The sequence below is a fragment of the Desmodus rotundus genome, chromosome 10 (genome assembly GCF_022682495.2).
Source record: "Desmodus rotundus isolate HL8 chromosome 10, HLdesRot8A.1, whole genome shotgun sequence".
In the NCBI taxonomy this organism is placed as follows: Eukaryota; Metazoa; Chordata; class Mammalia; order Chiroptera; family Phyllostomidae; genus Desmodus; species Desmodus rotundus.
The window spans coordinates 6,389,501-6,409,402 of NC_071396.1; the positions used below are offsets into that span (position 1 = coordinate 6,389,501).

General features: G+C 39.4%; 1 protein-coding gene across 1 annotated transcript in view; it reads right to left on the reverse strand.

The window, feature by feature from the left end:
- Positions 1-19,902, reverse strand: part of USH2A (usherin) — a 499,855-nt gene that overhangs the window by 221,049 nt on the left and 258,904 nt on the right. The window contains exons 35-37 of the mRNA XM_053912470.1: positions 15,276-15,423; positions 5,029-5,180; positions 503-665 (exon numbers count right to left, since the gene is read on the reverse strand). Of these exons, the coding sequence (XP_053768445.1) occupies positions 503-665; positions 5,029-5,180; positions 15,276-15,423 (463 nt within the window). The remainder of the gene's footprint in view (positions 1-502; positions 666-5,028; positions 5,181-15,275; positions 15,424-19,902) is intronic.

Consider the following 19,902-nt stretch of genomic DNA (forward strand, 5'->3'; position numbering starts at 1 on the left):
AATCCCATGCCATTTAACGCATGTCCACTTAATTTACAGGAACACTCACCAGCCTCACCAACTTAGTTTAGAAATGTTAAAATGGTCACACACACACACACACACACACACACACACACACACACACAGAGTTTCAGATGGGTGGCAAAATTATGAAGAAAGGGGAAAAAGAATATAGAACATCCACTCCATCAGTCTTTCTCCAACTTGGGCATGCATCAGAATGACCAGAGGGGTGTGTTCAAACTCTGAGTGCTGCCCCCAGCCCCAGAGTTTCTGAATCAGTGCGGCACAGGACTTGAGAGTGGACCCTTTCCACAGTTTATCAGCTGAAGCTCTCACAGCAGCTCTAGGGGCCACGCAACAGCTGCATTATTAGCTCATTACAGGATATTTTCAGGGGAAATAAAGAAATCAAAAGCTGTGGTTAAAAAGAAAGATTTCACAAGAAAAGCAACTGCTTTCTCATGCTATTGAAGTTTAAAAATTACAATCCAGTTACCTTGCTCTGCGTAGAACATGCCAGTAAAAAGGACCGAGTACGTCAAGCGTCCATTCGGGTGCAAAGGGGCTGTCCACCTAACGTGGGCTTTCCGGGATCCCTCTGTTTTGACGAACACATTTACTGTTCCTTCCGGAGGAGCTTCTAGAGTTCGATTTTCTACCTGGGAGTATAAAAAGATTTATTTTTGTTTGCAAATAAAGCAAGCACATGCTTCGCTTTGAGCCTGCTTCTTCAAAGGGTCTCTGCTGGCTGTGAACTAAACTATTTTGACAGTAGCATCTTGTATGAATACCTCATTTTGTCAGCACGATCAAAGCATGCCTCATGTTTTCTTCCTCCTGCTGTTAAAGCTGAGAGTTGGAGCCCCTGACCAAGGCGGTTACTTGTGATTTCTGGAATATGTGGGTCTAACCCCACTGCGATTGCGCCTTCGGCTGTGCACAGCCATAGCCTATTTCCAGGACTGCTTAAAAATGATTTTCACGTGATTACAAAAGGGCAGAAATGCATAAGCCCTGTGTTCATAGCTTCCTGACTTCTGGACTTTGGCAAAGGCCACAACAAGCATCTTACACACACACACACACACACACACAGAGTTCTCTGAGCTGTGGTGCTCCCATTTGTTAACGAGTCATCACAAACTCACGAGCATCACTCATAAATGTTGACCTTTTGAGGTTTATTGAATGCTGATAATTTTGACCTTATTTTTGAAGTGTAGGCCCATGCCTTACAAGAAGGCAAATATTCGCAATTATGAAACCTTCATTTGTTAGGGTGCATCCACTTTCTCAAGTATAGAAATAAATATGAAGAAGACAGAGTGTTAATATTTAATAACTACTAGGTCACATCATGTTTTATTTTCGTCTGAGAAAGGCTACAGGGTTCTTGTGATCTATAACTCTTGTTTGTTTTGGTTTTTTTTTCTGTAGTCTAATGGCTATGTATAAAAAATAGTGATCAAGAACTTTGACTGGAAAAATATCAATTCTTATTTTTACTATTTCACAACAATGCAAGTACTATTACTATGTCTATGCATAAAATCCAAATTATTGCACAAAAATGATTTATAAGGGTTCCAAATAAAATGATACTCAAATAGTTGAAGAATTAGGGCAATTCCAGAAAATTATATTATTATCCTCAAACATCTGGTTAACTCAAAATAGATATATTTTTAAAATTTCCTTAACGATCTGGATAAACACTTCAGGTTTTGCTACACAATGAATTTGGTAATTTTACTACTTTGCACTGACTCAGTCTTTTAATTTATTTTAATCTTTTGATTATCTATCTTGCTTAAAAACAATGGAAAGGGAGAGGCATGCTGGGAGACAGGCCTGCATTCCCCTGGAAACCTCCTGGGACACACACACACACACACACACACATATTTGGAACAAATGTGCAATTAAAGCACCTAAACATTTTAATAAAATTTTCAGTCTTGATGAAACTTTTACCAAGTACCAGATACCCTTGTACAAATTATATTTCATTTACATTTTCACAGCAACCCTTTCCAAGCAGACCTTATTTTCCTCCTGTAACAGTTGAGAAATCTGAGGTTTAGGAGAATATGTTTCCCAAGAAGGCATGGAGAATAACAGCAGATAATAATGGGGTCGATTTCCCACATAGTGTTTTCTTGACCAAAACATCTACTGTGACTAAAATCTAGATGTCTTAAATACATGTTCCTGTAAAAAGCAAATGTGAAAATGCGTGTGCCCACGTGTGTCAGGGTGTTGATCTGTGTGAGCAGGCCATCAGGAGGATACCACGCCAGCTTTTTAACCATCTGACACAGCATGACCTATAGTTCCAGAGTTCATCCCTAAGAGGGCCCCTGGGGAACTGAACCCAATGAACGTTCGAAGGCCAAACGCAGTCACAAAATTCCCCGTCTTAGACTGCCAAGTGGAAACAAACAAACAAGAGCAAAATGATCTTCCTATGGACAAATTCTCTTTTTTATAGAGACACAACATGTAAAGGGGTTCTCTCTAATACAATTCAACAATATAATTGAAAGTAAGGAAAACATATAAAAAATTCTCTGTTGCATTTTCTGATCTTTTAAAATTATTATTTCAAACTTTTATAAAGTCCTAACTATTAGATGGAATTTGACAATGTATGATAGCCTCTTAAAATTAGGATCAAAGACATTGTAAACTGTTTTACATTGGAATTTCCTTAAAAGCAAAATACATTGTGTTAATGGATAAGAAACACAAAGAAATCCTTTTTTTTTTCCAAGTGGGTATAGAACAATTCCTTCTGAACTACAAATAACAAGTAATAAACTTAGCTAGGCTAAAGAAAAATTCAACATATTGAGCTAATATTACATTAAAATGGTAAGAATGTAGAATTTATGTATGCATTTTTATTTTAAAAATATTATATTTCATCTAATTTGTCCTTTTTAAACTATTTTTCTTTCATTAAATGGGCAATTTGTCAATTTTGAGGGTGAACCATAACACATTCATGTCTGTGGACTATATCTGTCATAGAAGACTTTGAATAGTATTTCCCTGCATGCATGAAAAATGACATTAAATATATAACAAATGTAAAATAACAGACAGGCTTTCTAAAAACCAAGAGTTACCATTGAGAAGTGTTGTTAGATGAACTCAAAATTTGACTCTCATAGAATTTATGCTTTGATTTCTGCCAAAAAAAGATTTAAAATAGAAATATATTTTTGTTTCAATAAAATGTTATAACATTGGGTTTCAGATAAAAGAATGCCTGTGAAATGTATATGTAGTTGCTACATTTGGCTGAATTCTGTTGAATATCATACTGTAATTTAATAATAGGAAAGCCTGACTTTTAAGATTGATTCACAGACTTCTTAAATCAGTGAGACACATTAAAAAAAAAACAACAACCCTCAACAAAAAGACCCAAATCTGTAACATCCTACATGATTGTGGCAGATGTCTTGTGTTACTTAGAATACTCATAAGGCAGTCTCTTGAGGGCATAAGAAGTCCTGTAACCGGACTAGAAATAGTTTAGAAATCTATTGAAAGACCATGGGTTCTAACTTCCCGGCAAGCATATCATTGACTTGTTCTAAATAAAGACGTTATTGTTCAATTCCAGTGATTAGAGATGGATCACTGACTTGGGAAAAGCGTCTGCAGGCTGAGCGCAGGATCAAGCAAAGCACCAAGGGGAGAAAGCGAGACCTCTCCACTTCAGGGCTGAGTCTGGCATGGCCGGGGCTGCGGCAGGGCGGGTCTCACAGTCCAATTCTGTTTCCCGGCCCATCAGGGCACTGTGACACTTGATTTCTTAAGGTTAACATCACCTAGATCCACACTGGACACAGGTCGATAACCGCGTCCCCCTTGTTTAAAGTTGTGCGAACTGGAGACGGGGTGGCAGCCAGCGTAGCGGGCAGGACCACAACTGGCAGGTTATATTTCTGAGAAAGCCTAAGTTTCAAGCTCTTGCGAAGTGTTCTTTTGTTGCTTTTCCTTCTTTGAATGGAGAAGAAAAGCTGGCCTATTGCCATTCCTGCTTTTAAGAGTAAGTAACCATCCGAGGGTCTGGGCTATAAAATACTTAATGGCAATAAAGACTCCAGCTCAGTTCCCCGGATAGATGATGTTATAGCAGCTTGGAAAGCAACCAATTTCTGAAACAAAATGGGAGGTGTGATGAAAAATAAGGAAGCACAAATTAAATGGTCAAGCTGTTTTTTTCAAAGTAATATTTATCCAATACACTCTTCAATGAAGACAGAGTGCATTAAAATGATAGAGCATTAGGAGAGATTGCCAGAAAGGATCTAAAACTAATGAGCATTTCCGTTAAAAGAAGGTAAATCTGATTAATCAAGAAAAATGCACAACATTAAAATGTGATGTTTTGAAACTAAAGAATGCCATGCCAGTCTATGAAAGTTATGTACTACTAATTGTGATTTCAAAATTAGACTAGTGATGAAAAGCATAATTTTTGTCAATCTTTCAGCTAGTAATGAAATATAGATATATAAAATGTAATTTTAAACACTGTTCTCATGAAGCTATAGTACACTCCTAAAATTAGGATATTTCATTCTAATAGACGAGGGGAACCCAACCTTTTAATTGATTAGCCCGACTACTGGGGAGCACTGTTGCTCTCTTGTGCCAGTTGTGGGCTTTCAATTATTTTCACTTTTTCATCATAAACTTCCATAGTTGTAGAACCCATTGCTGGGAAGAAAACAATGCACTTTAAACACATCCAACTTATCCATATATTTAGAAATTTCAGTGAAACATTGATGGTTCTGTCCTTCACCAGAGTCACGTGCAGTCTCGAAATTTATGTTAAGTATGAACTCTTACTCCATCTTAGGTGAAATTTTATAAGAAGAAAATCCCTCGTCCTGCCTGAAAGGCTAGCTGTGCGGAGAGTGGCTGCCAGCACTAATGCTTTCCTTGTTCCCCGCTCATGTGACACTGAACTTGCTCCAGGCTCTACGAACAGGAACTCACCAGAGGGCCCAGTGCACAGCCTTTGGCCGTGCACGCTTGCACTCGGAAGGAATGTAAGCTCCAAGGAGCGAACCCATGGACGTGGCAGCTGGGTTCTGAGGAATTGTGAATTAACACGCCATCCAGATACAGCCCATAACCAGTGATAACACCTGGAAAGATAATAATTGGCATTTAGTATGACTGATAGACGATGGCCAAGAATGACTTAAAGAGAGCAAGTACTTCTTGACGTGACTCCTAGTTTTGTGGAATGTGGTATTTCCCTGAGTCTAAACTCTGTCTCTTTCCAGAGGAAAAAACAGGCTTTAAACCCTTGACTATCAAATTGTTAAGCTAATTAGTACAGAGACAGAAATAAAACCCAAGAGTCCCAGGGTGGGACTCTTTCCATCGCGTTCCATTAACTGCTGTCATTTGTGTTCCAATTCAAAAATGAATAAATTAAGCACATTTATAATTTTCATTGCTTTCTAAAATGATATCCTTAATACATGTTCTCTGGAAGTCAAATGACCTTATTTGTTAATGCATTGTATATTACTCGGGAGGTGGCAGGCACAGTTTTAAGCACCTGGTGTGTATGAACTGCTTTTTAACCTTCTGCACACAGAACTACTATAATACAGGCGGTATTATTAAAAAAAAATTTTTATCCTCACCTGGGGACATTTTACTTTTCATTGCTTTTAGAGAGAGGGGGAGAGAAAGGGGAAAAGAGAGAGACAGACAGACACACAGACAGAGACAGAGACAGAGAGGCATCGATGAGAAAGCGAACCATTGATGTGAAAGAGAAACACTGATTGGTTGCCTTCTTGCACACACCCCAACCAGGGTATGCGCCCCAACCGGGGATCAAACCTGCAACCCGGGCATGTGCCCTGACCAGAATTAAACCCGCATGCTTTTGGTCCATGGGACAGTACTCCAACCTACTGAGCCACACTGGCCAGGGCTACAGGCCGTGTTAGGATCACCTTTTTACAGATGAGAAAACCCAGGCACAGACAGATCAGGTAACTTGTTCAAGGTCACACAGGTGGCAACTCTTGGGGTCAGGATTCAAATCAGGGTGATTGGGCTCCAGAATAGACAGACTATGACCTGGCAGCTTAGGTTCCTCAAGCAACTGGACCATGTTCCTAACTACAACTTTGAATTATGTAAACATAGGAGCCTTGAGCAAATTACACACATTTATGAGATACTCATGAATGGGCTAGAGAAACTATGATTGGCTGGTTTCAGTGATCAACTACAGTGCATTTCAGAAGGGAAGTTATATTCATTATCATGACATCAACTAGGAGAGATAAAAGACCCTGAATGGCTAATCATATAATCATTTGACTTACTCAATCAAAACATTCATTATACAGTGAGAAACAGAATTTTCCTTACCTGCTAAATCAGAACCTCTTTCAAAGTAAAATTAATGTCACAATGGCCTCCTAGTGTATTCTTGAGAAATTATCTTAAATATTCCTCTGTCACATAGCTTTCCCTGAGGACAGCTGTTGGGAGCTTGTCACGTAACACACAGGACGTCTCCTTCCTAACACTTACCCACTTTTCACATTAATTGCCTGACATGACATTTCTCACTTGTGTATTACTAGAGCTTAGCACCATGCCTGAAACATAGTAGATAGTTAATAAATATTGATTGAACGAATAAATTAATGAACACGCAGCACAATAAAATATGAACATCTATACAGAGTAAAAATTTAAGGCTATAGGAAAAAGAGATACTTAAGACACCTGAAGCATGAAAAGAAACTTGCTAAAAAGATGGTATTAAAGAATAGCTCAGAGATAGAGGCTTTGGACAAAGAGTGGGTTTTAAAACAAAAGACTCCAGTAAATTCAGAAAGCAGGTCCATTTCCCTTATTTTCAGAGTTGGGAGGGATAGGCTTCCTTTTCTTATTACACACCCCATGGTTCCACAGGGTGCGGCTGCCCACGTCTCACCTCCTTTATTCTAGCATGGCCATCTGTGATAACTCTAAGAACACTTACAGAAACTCTCTGATTTGATGCCTCTTAATACTAGACGCACGAAAGCACAAACGAATTAAAACTAAGAAATGAAAAATACGTCAGGAAAACACCAAGTATTTCACTGAAAATTTAAGAGAAAAAAAGTGGGTAAAATCACAGTTGAAAAAAGGACAAGAACTTGTTATGAGCCAGGCACCCCGCGAAGCAATCACTGAATCCACACACATACAAATGCAATCTGTGTGCAAATAATGTGTTGCAGAAGCTCTTAAAGAAATTCTAAGACACCCAAAGTACTATCTACTTGACCTATTTTTCAACACTGAAATAGGAAGTACCCAGATCAATATTTCCCTTTTCTTGTATAATTGGGGAACAGAGAATTTCTTTTATGCTAGGACTATGTGCATAATATCTCGTTTATCTGACATATTGGGAAATGAGATGTTTTATAGAAGTTCATTTTTGTGATGACTATGTCTCACCCCTTAAGTACGGAGTTTAAAAGTCTGAACCATTTTTGAAGGAAATCTTTTTAGCAAGCGCTGCACACCTGCGTTCTCCCTCGGACCGTAATGAATATCGCTGAGTCACTCTGCCATGAATTCACTCTCTAATTCAGAAATACCGTCTGGGACTGAGGAGACAGAGGACGCTCACCCAGGCCTCATCCTTCACATCACTCAGCGGCTACACTTTATCACTCCTGGGGTCTACTTTTTGAGTTCTTCTCCATCCTCCCTCAGTGACAGTCTTTCAAAAGTTACTTCTTTGTCTTTACCTGACTCACTCTAGCAAGTCAACCCCTAGCAAGCTACGCTGAGAAGCCAGATAACCGTGACATCTGGAACCGTGGGTGAAGAAACAACAGAGAGTTACTGAGACAAGGCCTGACTGTAAGACGAGGGCATGCCAATGAGCTGAGTGTAAAATTAAGTGAAACTGGTGACAGTTAATTCCACTGCTGGGATTTTTTTAGTACCTAGGATGCATCTGAATTGAGAGGCAGAAGACATGAAGTCCAACTTAAGCACAGGTGAGATCCCAGACACACCCACACCCACACCACATTCTGTAGATAAGCAATATATGACAGCATTTGTAAGAAAGGCTGAAAAATCAACTGTAGAACAGACCTGTATAACAAGAACACACTGGGCATGTGCAGTCTGCCTTGAGACCTTCTGAACATGGCTCGCATTTGCTTTCAAAATGTCTAGTGCACCAAAACAACGTGTAACAAAATGGGAATTTTGTTTGTTTACTTCTGACACGCTTAGAATGAAGGGAAACACTTCATATTTATCCAGTTCCCCAGATTCTACATGGTGAGTGGGATTAAATGAGATTTAGGAATCTATCGGAGTCTCAGCAGGAAACTCGTGGCAACTTGAATGGACAATGGAGGACAATTTAGTGAAGGGACCACTTATGAAGGGAAGGGAGGGGTTAAGGGAGAGCAATAAGTGGTCATAAAGCCTCCCCAGCTAGTCATAGCTAGGAATAGCTAGGACTCCTGGGAGACCAGCTGGCTGGGAGCCAGTAAGCATCTTTACATGTGGAGCAGATAGGGAGAGAATGGATTCAGGAACCTAGAGAATGAGCTGAGTTATGGGAAGCTCACTGGATAGGAGCTGGAGCCTTTGGTTAGGAATGCCCAGAGCCAGGCAGAGCGGGAACCACAGGGAGGAAGTTCTGAGGCTGCATTCGCCTCTCATCCTCTCCTCTCTTGCTATTGCTCATGGACGAACCAACAGCAAGCCAGACAGAGCGAGAAGAGGCCTACTGACACTGTGCATGAAGGTCAGCCTAGAACCCAGGGCCGAGCAGGGAGCAGTGCAGAGTGGATTGAGAGAGGCAGAAGACAAATACCCAACAAATACATGGAAACTGAATTACACTGTACTCTACTATATATTTGTGCTTTTTTTCTTCCTTATTCTCTTAAGCTAATAATCAGTAAGATAATGCTAAGAAAATAAAACATGATGTTATGTGTTAAGGGGGATCAGGTTACTTAATCCAGTTCTGTAAATTCAGTTTCTTTAATGGATAATCCACAAAATGGATACTTCATCCCCACTGGCTATCTAGCAATAAGCGGTTTCCTGTTTATCACCTTTCTCTTTCCATAATGGTAGAATTTTTAAGGTGTTTAATTTTCACAGGGAAGTGGAATCACAATTGTCCACAGAGCACATCCACTAGGGCATAGATCTTTGTGCCTCTTCATCATGTTGTGTCAACTTGCATTTACTAAGGTGCTCAATAGGTTGTCATATGTAACCAAGGAAACTCAATACAGGTACAATGCAGTGTCGATTCAACACAAGGTACCTCTGCTTAAACGGAGGAATTCTGTTTACTGTAAGAATTAAACACCGATGCTTTGGTGTGTCATAAAAATAACATGCCTAGTGAACATCGATGCTCCGCACACGTGTGTCTGTTTGTTTCCAGGACAGCACGGCACTGTGCATGTCAACCGAGGGCGTCCCCCCAAGGCCCGATGATGATCGAATGTGGCAGATAGGTCCCTGTGTGAATAGTTGATCCTTCAATTAAAAAGGAAAAGAGAGAACGGCTTTCACATGGCGGAGTGATGCCTTATTACTGTTATGCTCTCCTATAAATGGAAGCAGTGCCATGTGAAAAAGACGGTGCTTGGGAAATTCTTCCTGACAAACCAAGTGGAGGTGTTTCATAAAAGTTACACGAGGTTGGCTCCAAACTGTCAAGGCAGTTTCCCTAAGTGACTCGCTGAATTCTGTAATCCGCGGCTCCTATTAAGACAGAAAATTTCCAGGAAAGGAAAGAGAATCACATTTTGACTTCTTAAAAAACAAACATATCAAAAGAAAAAGTTAAAAAGAAACAGTTATTTCTGTAAACCCAGAGAAAAATCGGAATAGAGATCTTAGGAATATTATCAGCACTGAGAACAAGATATTAGACAAGTCAAAGTAACTAAAAATATATATATTTTTCCCACATAGCTAGATGGAATTCTACTGTATAAATATTTCTACAAAAAGTTCAGGCGTAAGCACAGTGAATAAAATCATGAATTTTTGAGTTGTTCACATCTTGTTTTGTATTATATTCCTACTTAACTAGTTGTCTTGCTTTGATAATTAAATTGCTTAATTCTTACAAGCTGGAGTTTCCACATCTGAATGTGGAAATGACAATACCTATTTCATGGGCAAACTATGAGAATTAAGTGTCTGGCACATAGCTATAAATTGTAGCTATTATTATTTTTAGTCCTGTTAACAGGAAATCAAATTCTTTCTTTGCATGAGGGGGAGTACTTAATATTTACATATATATTTTCATTTATATACATTACAAACATTTACTTACCTTCTATTATCCCTTAATACCCTTCAGGACAGCAAATATAGAATGAGTATAAAAAAGATCTATAGTCAATTGGTTTCTCTACCATCCATTCCTGAAATAATGTGTATGCTCAAAAAACCACACTAAATGTCCTTTTAATAACATTCTATTGTCCTCAGGGTACTATGTTTAAGTCGGCAAAAATAATCAACTTCCTAAAATGGTTCTGTTCTTATTGACATTATTGCCACTGTCTGGATACATATGTGCTGTACAACCACATATACATTCTCAGTAACTGGGCCAACACAAGAGGCTAAATTATGAAAATGTTTCTGTAGATTCCTCGACGCCTCTTCCTTTTCTGGAGACCCCAGGACCCTTGTCTAATCTCTTGGTGCCCAGCTCTGATGCTCTCCTTTTACTATGCCCACCTTCACGTTACCAAACCCTGATGACGATGGTGGCCACAGTGCACCCTTTCACACGGAGGCATGCCAAGAGACCCGGCTCTGCATGTGGCCTCTCTTTTGAATACCTGCCAGTGTGCAGGCTGCGGAGACCTGATGTCGAAGGTCTGGCCCTAAAAGCCGGCCAAGAGGGAGCTGCCTTTCCGCTGGCTTTGATATCACCCCACGCCCATGACACAGTCATGAAAGGTGCTGTGTACAGTAGGACTGCATGTACCTGTGCTTCTCACACCAACACAACCGCCCTTTTATCACTGTCTCTTTCTTCAGCAAACGCCCGTTCATTCAACAGCTCCTCAATACCCTCCTGCTCACGACCAGCACCCTGCCAGTTGCTGAGACTGGAACAGAGAACAAGGCACGTCAAACCCCTGTCCTCAGGGGGGCCACAGTCTAACAGGGAAACCGTCGTAGGTAAGTGCACTTAGGTAAAGAGAGTGGATGGTTACAAGAAATTGTAGGTATTATTAAAGAGTGAGAATTTCATGTTCTACATTTTCAGTTAGTGTTTTTTTAAACACTCTAATTAGTTTAAAACATCCCTAAATGCTATGATAGACAATGAATGAGAAGTATGATATACTCTGGCATTTATCCCTGATTTTAGCAAGGTAGACTACAGGTGTGAGAAAAACCCGTATTTCCAGGTCACAAGGCCTACGCTTCTGAAAGGGAGAATGGCTCACGGGAAAGTGGAAGCTCTCGATAATGTAATTCCAATTATGCAATTGTAATCTACACAATACAGGCCACAAAGTGATTAGACAGCAAATATTGGTGCTGCTTTTCACTGATGGCCAATGGCATTTCAAAGGAGGAGGCACAGTCCTACAGAATAAAGAGTTCTTATGCACCTTGGACCTGAAAGGAGCTCCTTTCTGAGGTTTTAAAACCCTGCTTGAAATCACAGCCTGCAATGAACACATTCACCAAAGGGAATGTGGATGCAAAGGGCTCTGGTTAGAGAGACAGAGCTGAAGTCACACACTGTCATTTTTGCAAGTGTGGGAAGGCAGGGACTAGAATTACTCTGGACATGGCTGAAGAAAAGCAAAGTCTTAGGTGTGATAATGATAACTCAGTACTTAAAGGCTCTTCTTGGCAGATGAAGGCAATTAATAGCAAGTAGCATCATGGATAATAACAAAGTCATGGAAGCCTGAATGCCCATCAGTAAAAGATGGGTCACATAAGCTGTGGCCCCAGTCACTGGGATTTCATACTGCCTTCCAAAGACTGACGTTGAGCTTCACTTCACTGCCATGGAAAGATGCTTCCACTGTGTTAAGTGAGATTCATCAGCAGCCTTTAATGGATAGGAGCTGATCATTTAAATCTGACTCAGTATGGAAACCATACAGCCAGGTTCCTAAGCCCGGCTGGCTAAAGGCTGCCAAAGGCTTGATAGGTGAGAACTGAACATTTATACTGACACCTTTTATAGCTTTCATATTTTGTCGCATATAGGCGTGTATCTGAAAATATACATACTTATTACAGAATGTGAGTTGATGGTTTCTCAAAAAGTTTTTTTTCATGTTTATGAAGACCTAGTGAAATAATCTGTTTAGATCTATAACTGATTGAGTCAAGATTTTGGAGTCTGGGGTGTACAAAACCAGCAGCACCCGTGACAGAGTATGACCTTCTAAATGCATGTATGTATCTGGACCCGCTACATGCTAGTGAAGACCCAGAGGGATGACACGGGCACACCCCGTAGGTCTCCTCAGGAAGCTTCTTCTCTACACACTTGGTGTCCTGGGATATCTCTACCTTGTGATTCTTTGTTTACACGAATATTTCCCCCAAGGGACTCAGATACCATCAAATCAAGGATTCCGCAAATTCAACTTGGTATCATCAGTACAATGGCACATAGTAGGTCATCAAAAATACATTTTGAATGAACAAATTTCGATTTTAGCAGGTCATGAGGAGGCAGGGGTTGTGTGGCAAGAGGAATCGGGGGTGATCAAGGCGGGGGCACCCCCAGGTGCCTGGATGGTGGGAGTGGACGGTGTTTATCAGTGAGAGAAGAGTGAGGCCACGGAAGAGAGGGCAGGTGGAGAGGCAGAGAAAGGAGGAGGGGCAACTTGGATTTGCCGGGTTTAAAATGGATTCTGTTCTCTCTGTTGGTATCATTAAGGAGCCAGGAACCTGCAGTTTGCATACCATTGCCCAAATGTCATTTTCACAAGAAAAACAAAATACATTAAATATTGTTAAATATCAACGGAAAGTCCAACACTGCCTTAGGCTCTGTGCAGGGAAACAGAAATGAATGATTTGTGGTCCTTATCATCGTTAAGGCGAGTTGGACATGTACCTAGATAAATCTGAGCCCGGGATGAATGAAGTATCTGCTGTTGAGAGGGCACAGACAGAGGACAAATGGCCAAGAGAAGAGAGACAGCTTCGCTTAGACTCAAGGAGGAGTGGATACATTTCATGAGAAAAGAGAAGGAGCCAGATTTCTACAGGTAAAGACAGGGAGATGGTGTGAATTGTTAACTCCAACTTTATAATCTCAGAATCTGGGCTTCATGGAATTTAGTAAATGTCCCTAAGTGGCACAGTTGCTACAGGTCAGAGATAGGATTTGACTCCACGCCCATATCTTTCAGCCCTGCGTTCAGCTATAAATATTCTAGGGTGGCTATAAGGGAAAGTGGATCTCAAGGCTATGTAAATGCAAGCTGAGTCACAGTTGGGAGGATCCAAATGACAGACTGAACAACTTGGACTTTATTCTTCCCTTTTTTAAGGAGAAGCACGGGGGCTTTGAGAACAGCCTGAGGGATACTTGTTTTCCGAAAATCAGATTGTCCCTTTCCAGACAAAAAACAATAGATATCAAACACTGGTGAATTTGGAAAAATTAAAGGGAGAAGTAGTGAAGAGAAGAAAGGTAATTTAATGAAACTATTACTTTTTAAATGTCTAATCATTTTCCTACAATAAACATTATAAAAATTCTGATGAGATGAAGTACTGGACTTTAGAATATATAATGGACATGTTAACACAAATCACCAAAAATCTCTCAAATTCTTATTGTTCAATGAACATTTGAAAACTGCTTGCAAGTGCACAAGACATGATGTGCGAGGATTTTCTGAAGTGCAGAAAATATTTCCCTAGTTAACCTAGGATTCCGCGTGCAGCTACGAAGTCAGCTGCAATCTCCAACGGGGTGAAGGAAAGTGTTCTACCAGGAAAATCAGTCACAGCATTTAACAGCATTCCAACGGAAATAAACCATTAACATTTTCATTGCCACCTACGGACTAGACTTCCTTGTGCAGCCTGAAGTGTGACAAGATTTTCTCTGTTTAATGTAAGTATGAAATAGACATCCATTTATTTTTATTAGAAAAGTTGTAATAGTACAAGAATAACTTCAATAGCAGAGATAATTACTCACTTTAAGTATTAAAGCTCTCTCCACTACCTCAAATATATCTACTGCACTTGCCAAAAGTTTAATTAAAATGAGATGACTGGAATAATTAATAACATAGTAAACATAAGAAAAACTAATAAAATGGCAATTTTTTTCCTTTATTCTTTTTAGCTATGCTAAAAGAGGCCATTTCAATTTTCAGTAATGAGTTACTTAAAACCATTTCTATAATATTAAAGGTCTTCTTGATATTTGTCTTAAAGAGGAACAAAAAGGTGATGTTACGTAAGCTTCTATGGTTTTGAACAATGACACCATGTAGTGAAAAGTGTAAAAATACTTTCAGTCAATGAATAAAGCAACTCCTACCCCAAGTTATTACAAAAATTCTTTATAAAGATGTTATCGCAGCAAACTTTAAGTGGTTAACTTTATTCTCTAAACTATGCAAAGATGTGTATACCACTTAGTAATACACACAATCCCTTTCAAATGAAGGAAGTATAAATGTATATGTATTTAATGTATGCGTTGTTAAAGAACAGTATGCTGAAATATTTATAAATCACAGTAAAAATAAGGATTTTCCAGTGATCTCTTGATAATCTTATTAATCAAAAGCATTTTGAAATACAATATGTGTGTGAACTTTCCACCTCTCCACTCCCAGAAAAAGCGAGTGACTGTCAAAAACAGAAAGTCATTGAAGATCCAATGTCATTGTCACAAGCGCCTTCTTAGGGAATCCCTGTTTGCTCTCTCTACCTCTCCGAGAACGTATCACACAGTAAGATGCAGTACACAGGAACTATCAAAAGGGAGCACCTTTGAGCCACCAAAATTGTGTTAGCCTAAAAACCACAGTCGCCCAACTACAGACAAGGGTACTACTATCTCAGGTATTTTATGTGCTAAAATGATCATTAAAAATTAAGCACCACATATAAGCTGCCATTTGGAATATTAATTTATCTTTGCTAATCATCTTTTTAACTTGAGGCTAAAAGGGTTCACTCACCATTTGGATACTGAGGCTCAGCCCAGGAGACGTTGAAGGAGCCTGGGGAATAGGAGTGCACGCTGGGGGCGGCCACACCTTCGGGTGCGCTCTCCACCGTCTGGGCCTCGCTGGCCCCGCTCACAGCACACCCGCCCCCCGTGCAAACCTGAACAGAGATGGGAGGCAAAGAAAAGCACATTTCACTCTGGGTGCCAAAAGTTTAGATGAGCATTGAAGAGAGAGAATTCATAGGAAGAGTTTCTGATTCTTTGAAATAAAACTCCCTTTACCCCATAAAATAAGTTTGTTTCAGTACTGAGGCTTGACATTTAATTAGTGTTTTTTGTTTTGTTTTGTTTTGTTTTTAAGGACACGAGACAGCCATCTCCAATAATTAGAAAATAACCCAGAATGCATGGAGATATGAAAAAGAATATGTCCTAAGTCAGAGCCTACACACAGCTTTGCCCACTCCTGTTTTGCATACAGGAGTGGGCAAAAGCAGCTCACAGTTGGGAGTGTGCAAAGCACAGGGTTTACTCTCTACCATTATTTGTTAATGAGACTGTATTATTTTCTTTACCAACAACTGCAAACCTACCGTTGCCCACCCCTGCATAGTGACTGGGTGAACGGCCCTTACTAAATCCCCCTTGTACAAAGGTCCCTATGGTCGAATGAATTTAACACCCCGTGAAAAAAGTCATAGAAACTGAAGACTTCTTCAGGGGAAAACAAGTTATTTCTGAAAAAAATATGTACAGAAAATATCACTGCCCTTTATTTACTATAGGGTGGCCAATATAACAGTGTAACTGAATACAACAATATTTCTCATAAGTCAACAGCAAAGAGGTTGTTGAGTGACTGTTTAATGCCTTAAAGAGTCAAGTTGGACTTCTGCGCTGGAGGAAATGGGCCTTGTCAAACGGCTGACAAACTTAAAGGGATCGCAGAACCGCCCCCTCAGTTCCCCACCAAAGTATCGCTCATGCCAAAAATAGAAATGTGGGTGTTAAACATATTTGGAAACTTCTGTGTGCACTATCATAATAAACTGCAAAAAATCCTCAAGTACACGTTTAAATGTGTTAGGGAAATATCCGTACTCCCTAAATTGCTGGATAAGCATATCTCCGGGAAACTGAGACAGGCATATAGGATATTTCTAGACTAAATTTTCTGGCAAATATTAGCAATTATGTCTTTATGTAAATAACACAGACATTTGAAAACTATACCTAAGCTTTGTTGAGCATCTCTCTAGGTTACAACTGTAATTTGCACAATGGAATTTTAAAATCTTTCAAAAAAAAACCCTACTACATTTGTTTTTACCAAATCAATAAGAAAAACAAGCAAATTCATAGGACAATGCAAAAAGCAGACAGTCACTCAGTCCATTTCCACGGAAGGTAGATATCACTAATACAAATGATTAAAATACCTCTTTATGTCTTTGGGCCTGTCCCTGCTTTTCATTTTGATAATGAGGAATGGCCTTTTGATACTTAAAACAGCCAATATTCTCTTCCCTAAAGCTAGGAGAAAGCTGACTGATTTTTAATGATCTTTTATACTGAAGTTTAATATTGCAAAATTATGGCAAGTAATTCATTACAGGTATAAATAACAACACACGGTCAATCGACCTGGAGCTCGATCTCATGGGCTGTTGCAAAATACAGTATTAGCCCATGTTCTGGGGATAACTTTTCATCAGCTAAAGCAAGGTTCCGATGGGCTAGACTGTGGCCTAGGCATGAAACTGCATTAAGATCGAGGACCTAATTAACCTCTGCGGGTTCTCTCTAATTCTCAGCTGTGCTGTGTGCATACGCATGCAAGACAGACGCCAACCGCCTCTTGAGGACAGAGCCTTTGCAAATAAAGAAGAATCAATTGGGCTTGTGGTGAAACCCGGACTCAAAGCCTTAGGACATGTCACCGTGAGCCCAAGAACAACTATCTGAACATTAAAATAGAAAAATCAAAACATCTCCAACGTGCTAAAAGTCCACCAGAAAATGTGGCAGGAAGAGAGGCCACGAGGGACAGCTGTGTTATCATCAGAAAGCGGTCAAAGGGGCCTTCTTTCCAGTCCTCAGAGGGAGATAAACCCGTCCTTTCCATTTCCTAGATTTCTTTTTCCCCCTTGGGAGGGAAAAAAATGTTGCAGCATCTTACTGGTAAACCCTTAATGCAATGGGATTTAATTCTGATAGTCTGTCACTATTGTTTTTTTCATTAATAACTTAGGATGTTTCTCTGCTAACTCTTCCTCAAGAAATACTGAACTTTGTGACATAAAATTAAATATTAAAAAAACCCAGAATGTGGATTAAAATTTACTTTTTTTTGATAATTTCACGATGCCCTCTGGGATGAATGAAGACATCCTCTGGTTTGGAAGGCCTGCTTGTTTGGGTTGTCACGAGAGATCCATAAACTAGTAATGTGACAAAGAGCTTCTTAAGAATCTAAACAGTTCATGAGAGAATGTGTCTTATAAATGAAACAGAATTTATAAAAGGGCTTCCGAAATAACAGAATTACCTGCAAAATATTTTTTCTGCATTTTTTGGGCAAGCATTTGGAGGTGTTAAGAGAGTGGTCCATCAGTGAGGAATATAGGTCCTTAAGGTTGCTTCCCCATTGATCTAATCTAACTGATATCATCTAAATGAAATTGAGCCAATCAGTATCTTGTTTGACCTGCCAGCGCCAGGGGCCACTGCACTCAGTGCAACTGAATGCTTATTAAAATTCTGGCTTGGAAAATCTAAAGAAAAGAGTGGGGATGAATAGAGGTGGCTTTATGAAACAGCAAAGTCTTTCAGACTCTGAGCTATCAAAATAATGTCTCAACCCATCTCCACAGCTTTCATCAATTACAACCATAAAAAAAAAAAAAAAGCAAGGTCATAATACTACCCTGAATTGATGAGGAACTTCTGAACAAATAGGGGACTCAATTTTGGTCTAATGAAATACGTAACTAATAACATATATTAATTATTTTTAAAAACATTACTATTAGGAATATTGAAAACTAGCATTCTCTTTCCAAACATTTGTTTTCAGATAAGTCAGGTCTGAGGATGTTAAGAATGCAGCATGTTTTAAAGTATGATGAAAGAGAACAAGGCCAAATTTTCTATAAACGACCTTTTGAAAAGTGAAGCTTATCATTTCCAAGAATCCTTTCAGGAAATATATTTAACACAACATTCATTAAGAGGCAAATGCCTAGAAGCAATATGAAAATTATCAGACCATACTTAGCCTGATACTTGACTTACTATCTCCTTTACTTAATTGCTGATATTATTGTTATTAGGGACTAACGCTTCACACCACCATCTGTTGAGTGTAAGAACATGTTAGGCTGCTTCTTCTATGGAAAGAGTTTGGAATTATACAGCCCCCAACTCTTACATCTTAAGCAAATTAATTAATTTATATCAGAAGTCTCAGATTATTAATGAAGTAAATATACTTGGGGTTCAATCATTCAAGAATTGTTTGCTGAGCGTCCTGTTCCCACCAGGCCCTGAGTTCGATTCTGCAGACAAAAGTTTGAAAGACATGGCCCTGCCCTGTGAGAGTTTATTATGCAGTCAACGTGGGCAACTAAACAAAGACGCATGAACTAACATGCTTTCTCTCAGTCTGGAGGAAATCACAGTGGTTCCATTTCTCCCGTATTCTCCGCTGTTCCAACGTCTGTGCAGAGGCTCTGATATCTGCATGCTTTCCGACACTTCATCAACAGGCTAAGACCCTATAAAGGCAACTCCCCTTGGCTGAGAACCTACCTCCATCTACTAATCTAATGACCTTGAAAGCCAGTTATTACGTTTAAACTGTGCAGTATACAATAATCCCTCAATTAATTAAGATGAACCTAAAATATTCTGGTTCATTTAATTAACTGGTTAACAAAGTTGATTAAAAAAAAAGTTTTGGTTAAATATTTCTCAAACATATATTAGTGTATTTTCTGCCCTAATAAATACAGTCATATAAAAAATAATAAAAAAGTGAGCAAATTTATTAACAAGAGTTAGGGCAAGACTTCCACATCTTTCTGACATCTTGCATCCACACTACTCAGTGGTGGATGGATCTCACTCGACTCCATAGAATATTGTTCAGGGTCACCTTTTTAGCATCATAGAATTTTAGGGCTTGGAAAACATAAAACTCAGTGCAGTTAAGTAAATTTGCCTTAGTCCACATAGTGGCAAAATCTAAATTGAAACTCAGGTGAGTGGAATCACCATCTAGTGGTGGTTATTTTTCAAGGTATTACAGATTTATAAAACCTAAATAATTAAGGGGTTCTTTTAGATTTTATTATTTAATTTTACAGAGAGGGGAAGGGAGGATGAAAGGGAGAAGGAGGAATATCGATGTGAAAGAAAAACATCGATTGGTCGCCTCTCACTCAAGCCCCAATGGGGGCTGGGCCCACAACCCAGGTATGTGCAGTGACTGGGCATGGAACCGGCTACTTTTTGCTTTATGGGATGACGCTCAACCAACTAAACCACACCAGTCAGGGCCAGGGGTTTTTTTTTCCATTGACTGCACAGCATATCCTAAAACTGGCCTCGAGAGTAACTTGTTCCTTGACCTTTGC